At 47.6% G+C, this 14053-nt stretch overlaps 1 protein-coding gene across 1 annotated transcript; it reads right to left on the bottom strand.

Annotated features, from left to right (window-relative positions):
- Positions 1-62: 62 nt before the first annotated feature.
- Positions 63-12425, bottom strand: HACD3 (3-hydroxyacyl-CoA dehydratase 3). Its single transcript, XM_068143508.1, has 11 exons — positions 12270-12425; positions 11947-11989; positions 10641-10714; positions 8475-8639; positions 7494-7545; positions 7035-7145; positions 6187-6314; positions 5593-5705; positions 5035-5141; positions 3915-4046; positions 63-1950 (listed from the first exon to the last, which is right to left on the bottom strand). The coding sequence occupies exons 1-11, from the start codon at positions 12354-12356 to the stop codon at positions 1874-1876; spliced, it is 1089 nt and encodes a 362-aa protein (XP_067999609.1). The 5' UTR covers positions 12357-12425; the 3' UTR covers positions 63-1873.
- Between the last annotated feature and the right edge of the window lie 1628 nt (positions 12426-14053).

Genomic DNA, 14053 nt, shown 5'->3' with positions numbered 1-14053 from the left:
AAGAGGTAAATAATAAAACAATACAACTTGTTGAATTCAGAGAAAGACCAAATTGCCAAAAATGGGTTTTAAATCTTTATTAATAGAAACACATTCTTTCTGAAGGACTAAAATTCAGTAGTGTTAAGATCCATGACAGCTTGCACTAGGTACCACAATTTCACTGAGAAGTACAATGTATGAATACATATGGATTTTGTAACAAGTTCAAATGCCCAGTGGAGAAATTAAAGTATGAAAGTAATGCTGTTCCATTCCGACATAGGTACGGTGTGTGCTAAGTGAAGGATCATGTGTGTAAATAATGCTCAGCTCTCCTGAGTAAAGCTGCACTCAATCCTTTGAGTGGGAGTTCCAGCTGTCCTACTGAGAGGTTGCATCACTCCTCTTGCTGGCAGAAGAGTTTGTGAAATGCAACTTCGAGCTTGTACCAGTTCCTTCTAACACTCTTTCCTTTACAGTACAATCACTGGGTCCGTATCACAGTAAGCTGTTTGTTACCTTTTATGTAGAAAAGAATTTTCTGGAGGATTCATATTGTTTTACAGTAGAAAAAGATAAACAGTAGCATGGCACTAAGCTAATCTCAACTTCAGTGCCTGTTGTGGATTACTGGCATTGCAGTGCCCTGGGGGCGGTGGCAGTTGTGAAGCAACTCGTTCAAAACCACACTACAGTTTGGAGCAAACCTTCAGTATGTTTTCTAAACTGGATTAAGGAGGCTACAGGGATGAGAAGGCTAGGTGTAGAGAAGGGCATGTGGAAATTAAGTCATCTGAAACAGGTGACTGAAACATCTACTCTGTGGGTGAGAGTAGATGACCTGGAATGTGGGGAGAGCTTCTTTTTTTTGTTGTTGTTATTTAAAGCAAGCACAGAGTAAAAATATCTCTTCAAATGCCATGTGGGGCTTCCCTTAGTGAGATTTGATAATGAAGATTTGGTTTATTTGACTCACTACTGTATCCCACAAAGCATATGCACCAACTTCTCAGCTGCAGCCCTGCGTTTGAGTACAAAAACAATGTTCACTGCCTTTCTGAAGGCTGCAGACACAGGAGCTACAGCCCTGCTAGGAATGATCAGAGCAGCTCTGCTCCCCTGTGGCAGTTCCACCTCTTCCCTTTGCATGGGTGGAATAGAGTTCTCCTGGGGTTTGTTCATGTGCTAGGAGAAAGCTAGTACCTGTTTCCTTGTTCTGTTTTAGTGCTTGCATCAGGAAGGTGTTTCTGACCCAGAGTGGCAGCTTCTCTTCCCTAGTACCTGGCTCAGGATGTGTTGCTACAGGAACGCTAGGATCCATGCAGCGCTCCTACGCTCTTAAGGCTAAACTAGAAACAGACTAAGTTGGTAGCATTGAAATCGCCATTAGCTACTTCCAGATCTAATTCTGCAGCAGCAATATGCTGCAAAAGGGGGTTACCCCAACCACTGCTCACAGTGCTCTCAGACTGTGCTTCCCCTGCCACCAAAATGCACCCTAGGAACAGCTAAGAGTATATCCCGACATCAGAAGCCCTATCTGCATGCAATATTGAAAGAGCAAATATCCAATTAAAAGATAAACACTATTTCTAGGTAGTGCTGCTCCACTGCTCATAAGCATATTATATGCAGATAATAGGATTTCTTATATGGCAGCTGACAGGATACAAGTGTAAATGTCCAGTGGTAAATGCCATGCATATGTGATCGGAAGGGAAGGAAACACGGGATGTGGGAATGTTACCTGAACTCACTAGGAAATCATGAACTCAAGTGTGATCATCTGATTTTACAAAATTCTTTTGCAGTGCAGTGGGTGAAACTGTAAGAATTAGAGGCTTGTCTTGTCATTGGGAGAAATTAGATAAGCAAGCATTGCAGTCCTCCTTTACTTCATCTTTCTCTTCTTTGGTCCGAGGTGCTGTTTCCTTTGCTTGTAGAGATGGCGGAAGTTTACAGATACCCCTGAAAAAGAGGGAAGAGTTTAGGCAGGACATCACTGCATCCGAGCACAGGGACAGGCTGGGCAAGGAGTGGCTCAAGAGCAGTGCTGGGGAGAAGGACTTGAGGGTGTCAGCTGACACAAAACTCAACATGAGCCAGTAATTTGTGCTTGCAGCCCAGAAGGCAACCAAGAAGTGTGGCCTGCAGGATGAGGGAGGTGATTCTGTCTCTCTGCTCTTCTCTCAAGACCACACCTGGAGCACTGTGTCCAGTTCTGGTGCCCCCACCACAAGGACATTGAACTGCTGGAGCAGGTCCAGAGGAGGCCACAAAGACGATCAGAGGGCTGAAGCATCTCCCCGCATGGGGACAGAGTGAGAGAGTTGGGGCTGTTCAGGCTGGAGAAGAGAAAGCTCCAGGGAGATTTTGCAGCAGCCTTCCAGTACCTGAAGGGGGCCTATGAGAAAGCTGGGAAAGGACTTTTTACAAGGACTTGTAGTGATAGGACAAGGGGCAATAGCTTTGAGCTGGAAAAGGGGAGACTTAGACTGGAGATTAGGAAGAAATTCTTGACAGTGAGGGTAGTGAAATACTGGAACAGGTTGCCCAGGGAGGTTGTAGATGCCACCTCCCTGGAGGGGAGGCGCAATCTGGATGAGGCCTTGAGCAACCTGCCCATGATGGGGCAGGTTGGAACCAGATGGTCCCTTCTAACCTAAACCATTCTGTGGTCTCTCTAATTCTAGATGGCTGTACCAAATTTAAACCACCACCACCACCAAAAAAATCACAGAGGCAAGCAGTGGTTTAAGCGTGGGTGTAGCACTGAAAGGTAACACAAATGTTTTCTTGCTGGGTGAGGCAAGAGTTGCTGCAGGCTGTTCAGTTGGTTGTCACTTTCAACACTGCAACACTGGCTGTGTGAAGCTGAGGAAGGACCAGACAGGTATTTCAGAGTGAAACTGGATCAAAGGTATCCTTTAAGCAATGTCTGTGAAAGGAAGAAATCTACTCCAAGGCCAGTTTAAGGTTCAGGTTAAATTCTGTGTTTTGGATCTCCAGACAAACTGGTGTGCATGCTGCAAAGTTAACTTAGGTTTAAAAATGTAACACCAGAAACCAAACACATATCAAGCACCACTCCTCTTTAAATACACTGCTATTTCAAGAGTCTTCTATATTGTTCCCTGGAAAAACATGGCATTAGGGATGATAGATTGTTCAGTCTGGAGAAGGGGAGGCTGAGGGGAGACCTCAGTGCTCTCTACAACTACCTGAAATGAGGTTGGAATGAGGGGGGGTTTGGTCTCTTCTCCGTAGTATCAGGTGATAGAATGAGAGGAAAAAAAGGCCTGATACTGTGCCAGGGGAGGTTTAGGTTGGGTCTATGGAAAACTTTCTTTCCTGCAGGAGTGGTCAGGCATTGGAACAGGCTGCCCAGGGAGGAGGTAGAGTCACTGTGCCTGGAGGTATTCAAGAAACATGTGGACATGGCATTTGGGGACATGGTGTAATGGCCATGGTGGTGTTAGGTCGATGGCTGGACTCGATCTTAGAGGTCTTTTCCAGGAGAAACAATTCTATGATTTTATAAAGCAGTTTAGTTAAGCATTGCTTTAATATGAAATGAGAGTTAGACTTCCACTGACTCATTCCAAAGCTCATGCACCAGGTGAAACTCAGTACGCTGAAGTTACCATTTAAAATTACAAGTTAAAATTGTTCTTTTAGCCCAAGTGATCAGTAGATAATGCTGGCTTGTTTCCAAAGTCTCCTTCTTGAGGGGGTTAACCTGTGCTAATTGTAGGTGTGTTCCCCTCCCACTAATTTACATCAAAGGAACAAGGATAATGCTTACCCTCAATCAATTTGGTGTTGCTATGATCCCCAAGAGGCAAGAATTTCATGTTCTTCAGAAAATAGACTCATTCAGAGGAAATTTGCCTTATTATGTTAATAGTGAAAAACACAACTCGGTATCTTACCTAAAAACAAGGCTATAAGGTATAGTTGAAGCAAAAATGAAAACTGGATGGTGACATTCAGTGGATTTGGCAATCCCAGACTGAATTTCCCCGTTTCACTGAAGATTGGAATGGACTGAACGATCGCGACGGCTGAAAGCAGAAGGCCACCATCATTAGCAAGCAGAAATACACAATTGCCCAGCCCACACCAACTTTTTCAGGATGTTCCTTTCTTATTTTCTAGCTCTCATTAATTCTATCCATTTTGAAGCTGTTTTTTGAAACATGCAGCATCATGGAGAGGGAGCAGCTGGCTGAGGCAGTACAGCAGCTCAGCTATGGAAGTCTAATCAGTCAACTTGCCTGGTGAGACACTGTTCTTCTACACAGCTGGAGCCTGCAGGCCCCATGCCAGCAGCATTTGCTGTGCAGAAATACCCACAGCAATGAAACAGGCATCATCCTCCCTGTGCCTGGTGTTGGGCATTGCCCAAGCCTACTCCTGGCTCACAGAAACATGTTCTGACAGGTACAATTGCAGCACATTTCTCACAGCTAGAAGCTGAGTGGCAATATGCTTCTTAAAGAAATGCCAATTAAAAATAATCCAGACCTGTTGATAGAAGAATACAGTGTAAAACCCCCACTCCAGATGGGGGCAGCAAGACTAGAAGGGGAGCAGAGCCCTGTTTGGCAAGCATCATGCCCATCTCAGAACAGGCTATGCTGCTTTCCTGTGCCATGATTTGTAAGACAGCATCATGATTTGTAAGCTGGTGTGAACACAAGCTCGGCTGACCAAGCTACGTCCAGCTGACAAAAGCAGATACTCTCCTTTGGATCAGCAGAGGGAGGTGAGCATTGTCATCCTGTGCCACTTGGCATGTTCTTGTGCCATTTGTTCATATAACCTTTTGCCTTCACCTCCCTCCCCAGTGCCCAAAAGAAAGCCACCTTCTTGCATCAAAATGAAGAAAAATTCATTTCATAAGACAAAAATGCTTAAATTTGGTTGAAGTCAAAGCAAATGTCTACTATTTGAGGGTGTTTTTGAGCCTAGCAGGCAAAGAAAGAAAGAAAGAAATAGCTGAGTTACTTGCCAAGCTGTAAATTATTTACTAAACTTTTCTGGACATACCTTCTGACAAGCCTCCTAAGGGGTAGAGAGGGATCCAGGCAGTGTAACGGAGCCAGGTTAGTGGTTTCCATTCAATACCAATGCATGACAGCATGTAATATGGATACCTAAAGTGGGAGAAGAAGCAGGCATTGTTTAAAATGGAAGCTGCTACTAGTGTATTCAAAAGCTTGTTCCTACAGACCATGATGGGACACAAATGACTGTAACTGCCTGGCTTGCCTAATAAGCCTTTTAAAGTATTTCTGACAGAAAAATGGAGCGTTTCCACTGAAGGAAGGAAATTCAGAGCAACAGAACCCTCAAGGGAAAAAGGAACAGGTTTCCTTAGGATCAGGGCAGGATTGTTTCCACACTCCAGCCCTGTCCCAGCTTTTAGCAGATGGAGCAAGCTGGGAAGGCTGTGATAGTCTGTGACTAAAGGAGAATTACCCTCTGGGGCCAATGCATTAAGTGTCACTCTTCCAAAAGATACACAGATCAAAATCTTCTGTCACGAGTTCTCGGGAACAACCACATTGTTCTGTACACACCTGCCAGCAGAAAAATCCCACAAACCTGAACAGTTCAATGATACTCCAGAAATAAAATATGAAGAACACCACAGGTTTGCTCTGCATTTCTTCTAAGGTTCCAAGGACAACAAACAGGACAAAGTTTCTTCCAAATAACTGTTTTAAGAAAAACAAATTGAGGAACAGTCACACTCGAAAGAGCAAGTCCTTGCTGTCAGAAGCACACAGGGTTATCTACTCTGCAGCTGAGCTGTGACCCACTTCTTAGGAGCTCACATTTTGCTCTGGTTTGAGGTGCAAACCAAGAGCCTTAAGTCTGAAATCACCTGTCCTCATTTTTATGCACAACCACCACAATCAGGATACAAAAAGGCACCGGATCCAAATCAAAAATCACTTAGCTTTTGTCAGCTGCATCTTGGTTTTGCTGTCCTGAGCTATCTCACCTAGGAGACAGGAGAAGACAGACTGCCACGGCTAAGACTGGGTAGCACAGATTCCTGCCTCTTCAATAACATATTTTCTAGTGCAAGTACCAGTGAGGTTGCATCACTAATTTTAGGAGTCTCAGTCCTTGTGTAAAACAGAGATTTGCTTTAAACATGGGGGAGCAAGGAGAAGAATCTTAAAATACTACCTGCAGTACAGCAGGTACCAGCGGTGATCTGACTAGTCCTATGAGGGAATTCATGACCTCCATTAATGCCAGGGTCTGACAGAAGTACATCATGTCAGCAATAGTGTGAAATGTGTCATAGAAGGAATCTGTAAGACACAGGAAACCATTTTAAAGAACAAATGATTTTCCCTGGTGCAGCAGCATAGCTCTTGATAACAGGATTCTAGCTGCATTTGAAGGGGGAAGAAAAAAAGATAATTATGCATAATTATGTAACTTCATTATAGGCCCTATCTTGAAGTCACAGCAGTTAGGCCAGAAGCACTGCTCAAGTGCTCTGTTTCACACACAGAAGGATCAAGAGCTATTTCTGTAATTACTTCACACAAAAAGGATTGTGCTGTACCTCCACAGAAATGAATCATTCTTGCTCTAAGACCAAAATACTCTGCCCGGCTCACGCTATCACCACAGCAAGCAAGATATTTTGCTCCATCTGATCACTTTAGACATAATCTTGGTCGAGTGCAAGTATCATTCATCAGAATATGGTCTAGTGGAGGGTGTCCCTGCCAATGCCAAGGAGGTTGGAAGTAGATGATCTCCAAGGTCCCTTCTAACCCAAGCCATTTAATGAATCTATAAATATACAGTTGTGATTTACAAGGGGACAGTATTTTCCTGTCCTTGACACTGTGACAGCTTTTGAGAGGCTTCTGTTGTGCACTTCAGTGATGCATTTAGTTTTGTTTCATAAATATGTCTTCTTTTATAACTCACTGTTTGGGAAGCATTCAAAATAACACTAAAAAACCCAACAAAACAATCTCTTCCCCCATGTAAACAGAAGAGTGCTTATTACTTGCCTTTGCCTAAGATGAACAGTCGTACTGTCATGTTCACAAAAATCCAAGAGAATCCCAGAAACTGAACAAGGTTATACATGACCAAGTATCCCTTCTTCAGGTGTTTGAAAGCTAAAATGAGTAACAAACACAGCTGGTGAGCAGAGTGCAGTGGGGAACCCTGCTGCAAAGAGTAGAGCTGCAAACCAGGCTTTCTGTGAGAATAAAGCTTACAAGGACAAGGGAAGCTATTGATTGCAATGACAGGGTTGCTGTGTGCACTAGGGATTCAGGCAGGTTTAAATTCCTTGGAAGCTGCAGTTCGTTTTTATTGCATTTCTAAATAGCTTGCAATAGAAAGATCTCCCCCTCCAAGATACACCAAGCCAGTCAAAACCTGGCTTGGGGGTTCACATGCAGAGCGAGTGACAGCAAGCTTCTAAAGCCCACCTTACACACCGCAGAGGTACAGTTACTTACGGTCTTTTGGGACTCTGGATTCTATTTTCATTTTGTTAATCTTTTCTTCTTCCTTAAGATGAAGGATAAGGTTTTTAAGACTGTTACTGTAATTAGCAAGTGATTTGTTAACTATACTACTGCAAAGCTAGCGGGTTTAAAACTCAGCTAAGCAGCCAGTTGCTAGAGGGTTTACACTTTTCACCTACATAAAACAGCACATTCATCACCCAGTAATTATGGTACAGTAAAAGCTAGAGGATGTTAATTTGTTATCATGCCTTCACTATACATTTTATCCTACTCATTAGATGCTTTTGCTGAAAAACCTTGCTGGAGTTTGGGTTATTTCTCAGTTATTACTGTTAGAGCTGTTGTTCCTTTAAAACATTTTATGACCCACCAGTAACCTGAAAGGAACTGAGAATACTCAGCACAGGCTCTCTGCCTGTCCTTCACTGCTGCTTTCAGGCAGGCTTCCAGCATAGCAGCAGCCCTCTCTCCTCCTGTTAAGCCCAGTGGCTCTGGAGGGGAATAGGGCAGCATTTGCTGTAAAGCAGATTTGCAGAAATGTGCTCTGTTCAAGCCCTTTCCAAAGCTTGCTTTCACCTCCCTGCTGCAGTACAGCCACTGCAGCTTACCAGACAGTGGAAATGCACCATCAGGGCCAGCCCAGGGGCTCAGGGAAGAACCTCAGAAATCCCTACTTCTCAGACAACAGTGGATGGGACTGGCTTTTCTGGGCTGTGCACAGCACACCAATATGGTCCTCATATAGATGGGACACAGGGCTGTGAAGCTGCCAGAAGAGTGCCTACATCTGCTTACAATCTGATCAGTTTAACCAGTTCCCCACGTACACTGCATTGTGTACGAACCAGCACCGCTCAGCAGCACGCCAGACAACTCCAGGTGAATGAAGAACACAAGTGCAAGCACAGGAGAGCAGCTACCCCCACCTTGTAGCTAGCAGCACAAACCACACATGCCCACTGGACTGACCTTCTCCCTCAGTTCCATTTCAGCATCCGATTCATCTAACCAGCGGTCGAAGTCGGGAGCGAGGAAGAGCGGGCGCTTCTCTTGCTTGGTGAGTCTCTCCCACCAGTTGCTCTCTTTTTTCTTCACAGTGATGTTCAGCTGCCTTTGAGTCACTCTGCAGACAGGCTGAGGTCAGGCACAGGAGCACACATTAGCAAGAAGTCCAAAGAAACAAACTCTGAGACTGAATCAATACCCAAGCTCTCCTTATCAGGGAGCCAAGGATGGACTGGGCAGCACAAGTATCTCTGCCACCCAAGGCATGGAAGCAAGGGGCAGCCCAGCTGAAGATGGTAACCGTAACGGCTGTACAACTGCGTAAGCAGCTTGAAAGCGCAGCTGCCCATACCATGCAGCACCACTGCATCCCACTACAGAGAGCTAGCACAGACCCTGGTTGCTGGCCTTCCTAGGCAGAATCCATGATTTTGGTTTTTGACCTTCTCACATTTAGTGCTGTGAGCCACCAGTGGTAAAAATCACACTGCCATCAACCATAGATACATGTCCAAAACAAGGGACCCCATGTGGTATCTGCTACAGCAAAATAAGACCTAACAGCCTTGGGAAACACTAGAGACAACAGTGAGCTGGTGGACCTGGCAGTGTAGTCACTACCACCCCAAGAGGTAGGTCTCTCCACCACAGCTACACTCTTCATAATGGCAGCCCGGAAGCCCTCCATCCTTACAGCCCACAGCATAGTCACCTTGGATGCTCACTCTTACTACCACCTTCACACCCTGAGCCTACTCCAGGGTGCTCTGCATGGAACAGTCTCTCAAACCAGCTGAAACTGATGCAGAAGAGCCATGGGCTGTGCTCTTAACCAAGCACATCACACCAGCACTGCTCTGCCAAGGCTGTCTACATCCTCCTAGGACATCTGAAGGCTGTAGCTGTAATTTACAGCTACCAGCACCTGGTTCTTGCCTGTCAGAGGCTCTATCTCTCACTGGTGGCCAGCCTGGCAGCAGCAAGAAACACTCATGGTACACACCAAAGCTCAAGGAGAAAACCCTGAACTGCAATACTTCCTGATCTCCACCGTCTATAATTACACAGATTTCAAAGCCTGTCCTCCTTCAGCCCTTCCACAGTGACTCAGTAACTAGACTTTTGGAAGGAGGCTGCTCTGCAGAGGCAAGAATTTGCTTCCCAGGCCTGGCTCCCAGCACAGCCCATGTCTGCCAGCACTGAGGACAAGCACAGGTGGTGGTGGGCACCTCTGCCCATGTCATGGACCAGTCAACCACTGCTTTACAGGCCAGATGACAAGCTGGTGACCAGATGCAGAAATTAAGAGATGTTCACTGTCTGTTACTCAGTACCTGGTAGAAGCCACATAAGAAACTTGCCTGGGGACAGACCTTGAAAATTCACCCTTTGGTGAGGACAATCCCTGCTGAAGCAGCAGAGGTGAACAGCAGCTTCCAATCTGACTACAGCTATCCCAAACAGGCAGCTGGGAATAAGCAGCACAAATCCTGCACTGGGAGCAGAGCCCAGAGTTCTCTTTTGCCCCTGACAATTTTGGGAAGTACAGACTTTACAGCCACCTGTGAGTGATGCAAATGGGCTGCTCTTCCAGCCAAGCTCTGATAGGAGAGACTACAACAACAACTACAAGATACTTACAACAGGAGCCACAACATTATCTGTACTGAGAGCCTAGGAAATCCACACAAGCCAGAAGCATGATTCTCATGAGTTTATTTTATCAGGCTGCAAAAGAAGCCAGGAAGCCTCACACTGAGACTTTGCAGCACAGCATTCCTCTGCTCCCCAGTCAAGACTGCACCAGACAATGCACTGTCAGATTCTCTCCATTATTTTGCTGCTTTCATGCTTAAAAAAATACACAACTACAGTTTAACAACTGATACATGCAAGGCCTTGTTTCTTTTAAGACTGACACACAGGAGCAGTAGCTCCAGTGAGGTGATTTGCATTGAGTCAGGATGGTGGCTAAGCACTGGGAGAGAGGACTGAGACAGCTGTTTGCAGCAGTTAGTCACCAGGAAAATCTAAACAGCATATTGTGAGCTTTAGGTGTAGCCATTCTCCTTCCAAGCTTTTCCAAAATTACTTATTCTTTACAAGAGTTGGAAAAGTAAAAATACTTACTTTAGGCTCAACTGGTTCGAGGAACTCAATCTCAAATTCATAGATGTTGTCCCCTTTGGCACCATGACCCTGAGCTGAAAGGCAAGGATGAACAGTCAGCATGAAGGTCCCATGCAGTTCCACAGAGGCAACATGCCAAGGCCACATTACACACATAAATATTCAGTGGTTGCTCAGAGTGCTTCCTGCTGCCTTGCTGGGAGGCAAGAGGAAACCACACCACAGCAGAGAAGACACACAGAGCCCAAAGTGCTGCTTGGAGGTACAGTTGCTGGAGTTGGCAGCTAAAGAGCTGCAAGTCCACATGATACTGGAAGAGTCCTTGCCCGAAGGATGACAGCATGGGAGAATCCCAAAAGAGGGGCTCCAAAGTTCGCTCACAGCTAACTTGAATGCATCTGAAAATCCTCAGCTTTTGAAGGATCCAGCTTCTGCCCCAATGAGCAAGCACCCAGAGTCTGGTCTCTGGTGGATCTGTGGGAGCACAATGTGGGGAGTCCCCTCCCAACATCGAGAGCACAATGTGGGGATTCCCTTCCCAACAGCCAGAGGGTTGCTCATCTCTCATTTCCACATACACATATCTTGTGTCCCTAGATGGGCTCCAGAAAACCTGCACACTGAGTTTAATATCTACCTTTTCAGGTTGTAAAGCGATCCTGAAGCAAGCACAATGCATGACAATACCCTATCAAATGGCCTTAGCTACAGCTCACCAGGGAGGTGGCATTTCCTAGATAACACTTCAAGAAAAACACCAAATAAATGAGAACACCCAACCAAAACCAGCTACAGCATATCCTGAATACTATGCCTGGGCCAGCCAAGCAGCAAGAGCTCCATGGTGCCGCAAGGTGCAGCTGCCTGGCTGAGACAAACCCAACTTTTAGGGAGAGACCTGTTTTACCTTTCAAATCACTCAGAGGTGTGATAATGGGGTCTTTGTGCAAGGGAAGAGTGCTGCGAGTTATCTCCAGGGTTGAGGCAAGACTGGACATCAACAACACAAGGAAATGTCACAGATATTTAAATGTAGGGAGCGGTTTTTATCTTAGGAGATAAGAAACAACCTGCTATCACGACCAGCACTGGCCCACAACGCTTTGTAGCTGTGTGTCAGGACACATCCCTGTATGCTCAGCACCAAGGGCAGCGATGGAGACCAGCGCCCCGGGGCTGGCAACGCCACAAGCTCTCCTCCGGGGACCCCGCACCCCGGGGCAGGCCAGGCTCCGCGAGCAGCCCCCCGGGAGCAGCCATGGCTTAGCAGGAGACTCCCCTGAAGGCCGGAGGCCTCTTCCCGTACCTCTGAAGTGCAGCACATTGTCGGTGATGGTGATGTCCGGGTGCTGCAGAGGGAGAATAAGTGTCAGGCGGCGGCACCTTACGCCCCCACACCAGGGAAACGCAGGGTCTCGATGACCCCACGCTCCCCCGCGCTCAACCCTCCCTCTCCCCGGTGCAATCCCTCCACGCACCGCTGCCGCGAACCCTCCCAGCCCGGACTGCAAACCCGGTGGGCTGCACGATCGGCCTTCCGGCGGGGTCCGCGGGCAGGTCACCCCCTGCAGGGGGTGTCGGGGCTGCCCTTTCCCGCCTGTGCCGGTGTCCCTCCCCCCGCCCGGGTACCTGCACGTCGCTCAGCTCCACGCGCAGGTACAGCTCGCGGTGCCGCTGCGCCCAGTGCACGTGCGGCCGCAGACTCGGGCCCGCCATGGTGCGCGCACCCCGCCGCGACCCAGGCGGCAGGGGGCTCCCGCGCGCCTGCGCACTTCGACCGGGGTGCGCGAATCCTTCCGCGCTTGCGCACCGCACCGCAGCCCTCCCCCCCCACCCCGGGCTGGATGTGGGTATCGCACCTGCGCACGAATACCACACGGCCCTCGGGGTAGGGAGTTAGTGCCCTGGCTGTGCAGAGTTTCCACACAGCCTTCACGGGGTGGGGGGCGGTGCTCCCGTGCGTGGCTCCCACAGGCGCGTCAGTTTCTCCCTCTGCCCCTCGGGGTGTTGTGTGTCCCCTACAGGTCGTGTGCAGCCTCTTCTCTGCCTTCACGTCTCTGTGCCTTCATGTCACCGTGTTAGGCATCTGTACGCCCCAGAGGTGCCCCCCGTGTCGGCCGGCATGGCAGTGACCCTGTGAGAGAACACGACAGGTACTTTAACAGAGCTGTGACACCTTTCAGGGCTCATGACGTTTCAGGCCACTTTGGCAGCTTTCTACCATGTGGGACATCAAAACCCTCAAGTATGCTCCACCAATCTAACCTTGGTGTTGATTCCCTTCCTCCTCCTTCCATGTCCGAGGTCTTCACTGAGGAGGGGCCTGCTGGAAGGGCCCAGAGCTGCTCAAGCTGCATTGGTGATAGCCAAGGAGGGGCTGACAGCCTAGAAAACACCCTGTGTCATGTAGCTTGCTCTGTGAGGGTGTGACTCAAGCTTTTTAAACTCTTAGGCTGTAATTTTGTGCCCCAAGGCCTTGCCACTAAGAAGATCCTTTTGTAGGGTGGTGTTGAATTTGGTGGTACTTTGAAAAAGGCCCCTCACCCATGGCCTTCCACAGTGTGCTGTCAAAGGTCATCCTCCTCTCCATCCCAGCCTCAAGATGCTTTCTCATCCTCCCACTGAGGGTTTTCTGTGCAAAGCTCTGCATCGTGTCAGAAAAAGACCCCAGCTCCATGCCTCAGCCTGCTTCTGAGCAGAGGATTTCAAATCTCTGAAGGCTCATGGGGCTGCAAAGCCATTGCAGAGACCTGGGTGAGTTGCAGCAATAGTTGTTGGGCTTCCTTATATTGGAACTCAAATCCTACATTCCCCCTAAGGCCAACAAGCCCTGGGGCAGTGCACAGGAGGTGGCATTGAGCAGCAGTGCAGGAAAACCAGCTGTCAGATCTGTGTGTGTGAGCTGGGGCTTGTATTCATGTTTGGGAGGAGGCACCTCCAGCAGCATTATTTTTTTCTAGTTTATAGTGGATCAGGAAAGACTGCTCTGCAAAAAGTGACTTGACTTTGCAAAGAGACAATCAACATACAGAATTCTAGGGCAATGATTGTCCCCCTGTGTCAGGCAGTGGTGAAGCTGCCCCTAAAATACTGGGTTCAGTCTGGGGCCCTCACTACAAGAAGGACATTGAGGTGCTGGAGTGTGTCCCAAGAAGAGCAACAATGCTGATAAAGGTCTTGAGCACAAATCTCATGAGGACCAGCTGAGAGAACTGGGGTTGTTTAGTCTGGAGAAAAGGAGGACCTGGCTCTCTACAGCTCCCTGAAAGGAGGTTGGAGCTAGGTGGAGGTTGGGCTCTTCTCCCTCGTTACCAGCGATAGAGCAAGAGGAAATGGTCTCAGCTTGCACCACTGGAGGTTTAGGTTGGGCATAAGGAAAAACTTCTCCAAAAAGGTTGTCAAGCCCTGGACCA

Source organism: Melanerpes formicivorus, unplaced genomic scaffold (assembly GCF_026170545.1).
Source record: "Melanerpes formicivorus ecotype bairdi unplaced genomic scaffold, bMelFor1.0.p_v2 SCAF_10, whole genome shotgun sequence".
Lineage (NCBI taxonomy): Eukaryota > Metazoa > Chordata > Aves > Piciformes > Picidae > Melanerpes > Melanerpes formicivorus.
This window is presented reverse-complemented; position numbering and strand designations above follow the sequence as displayed.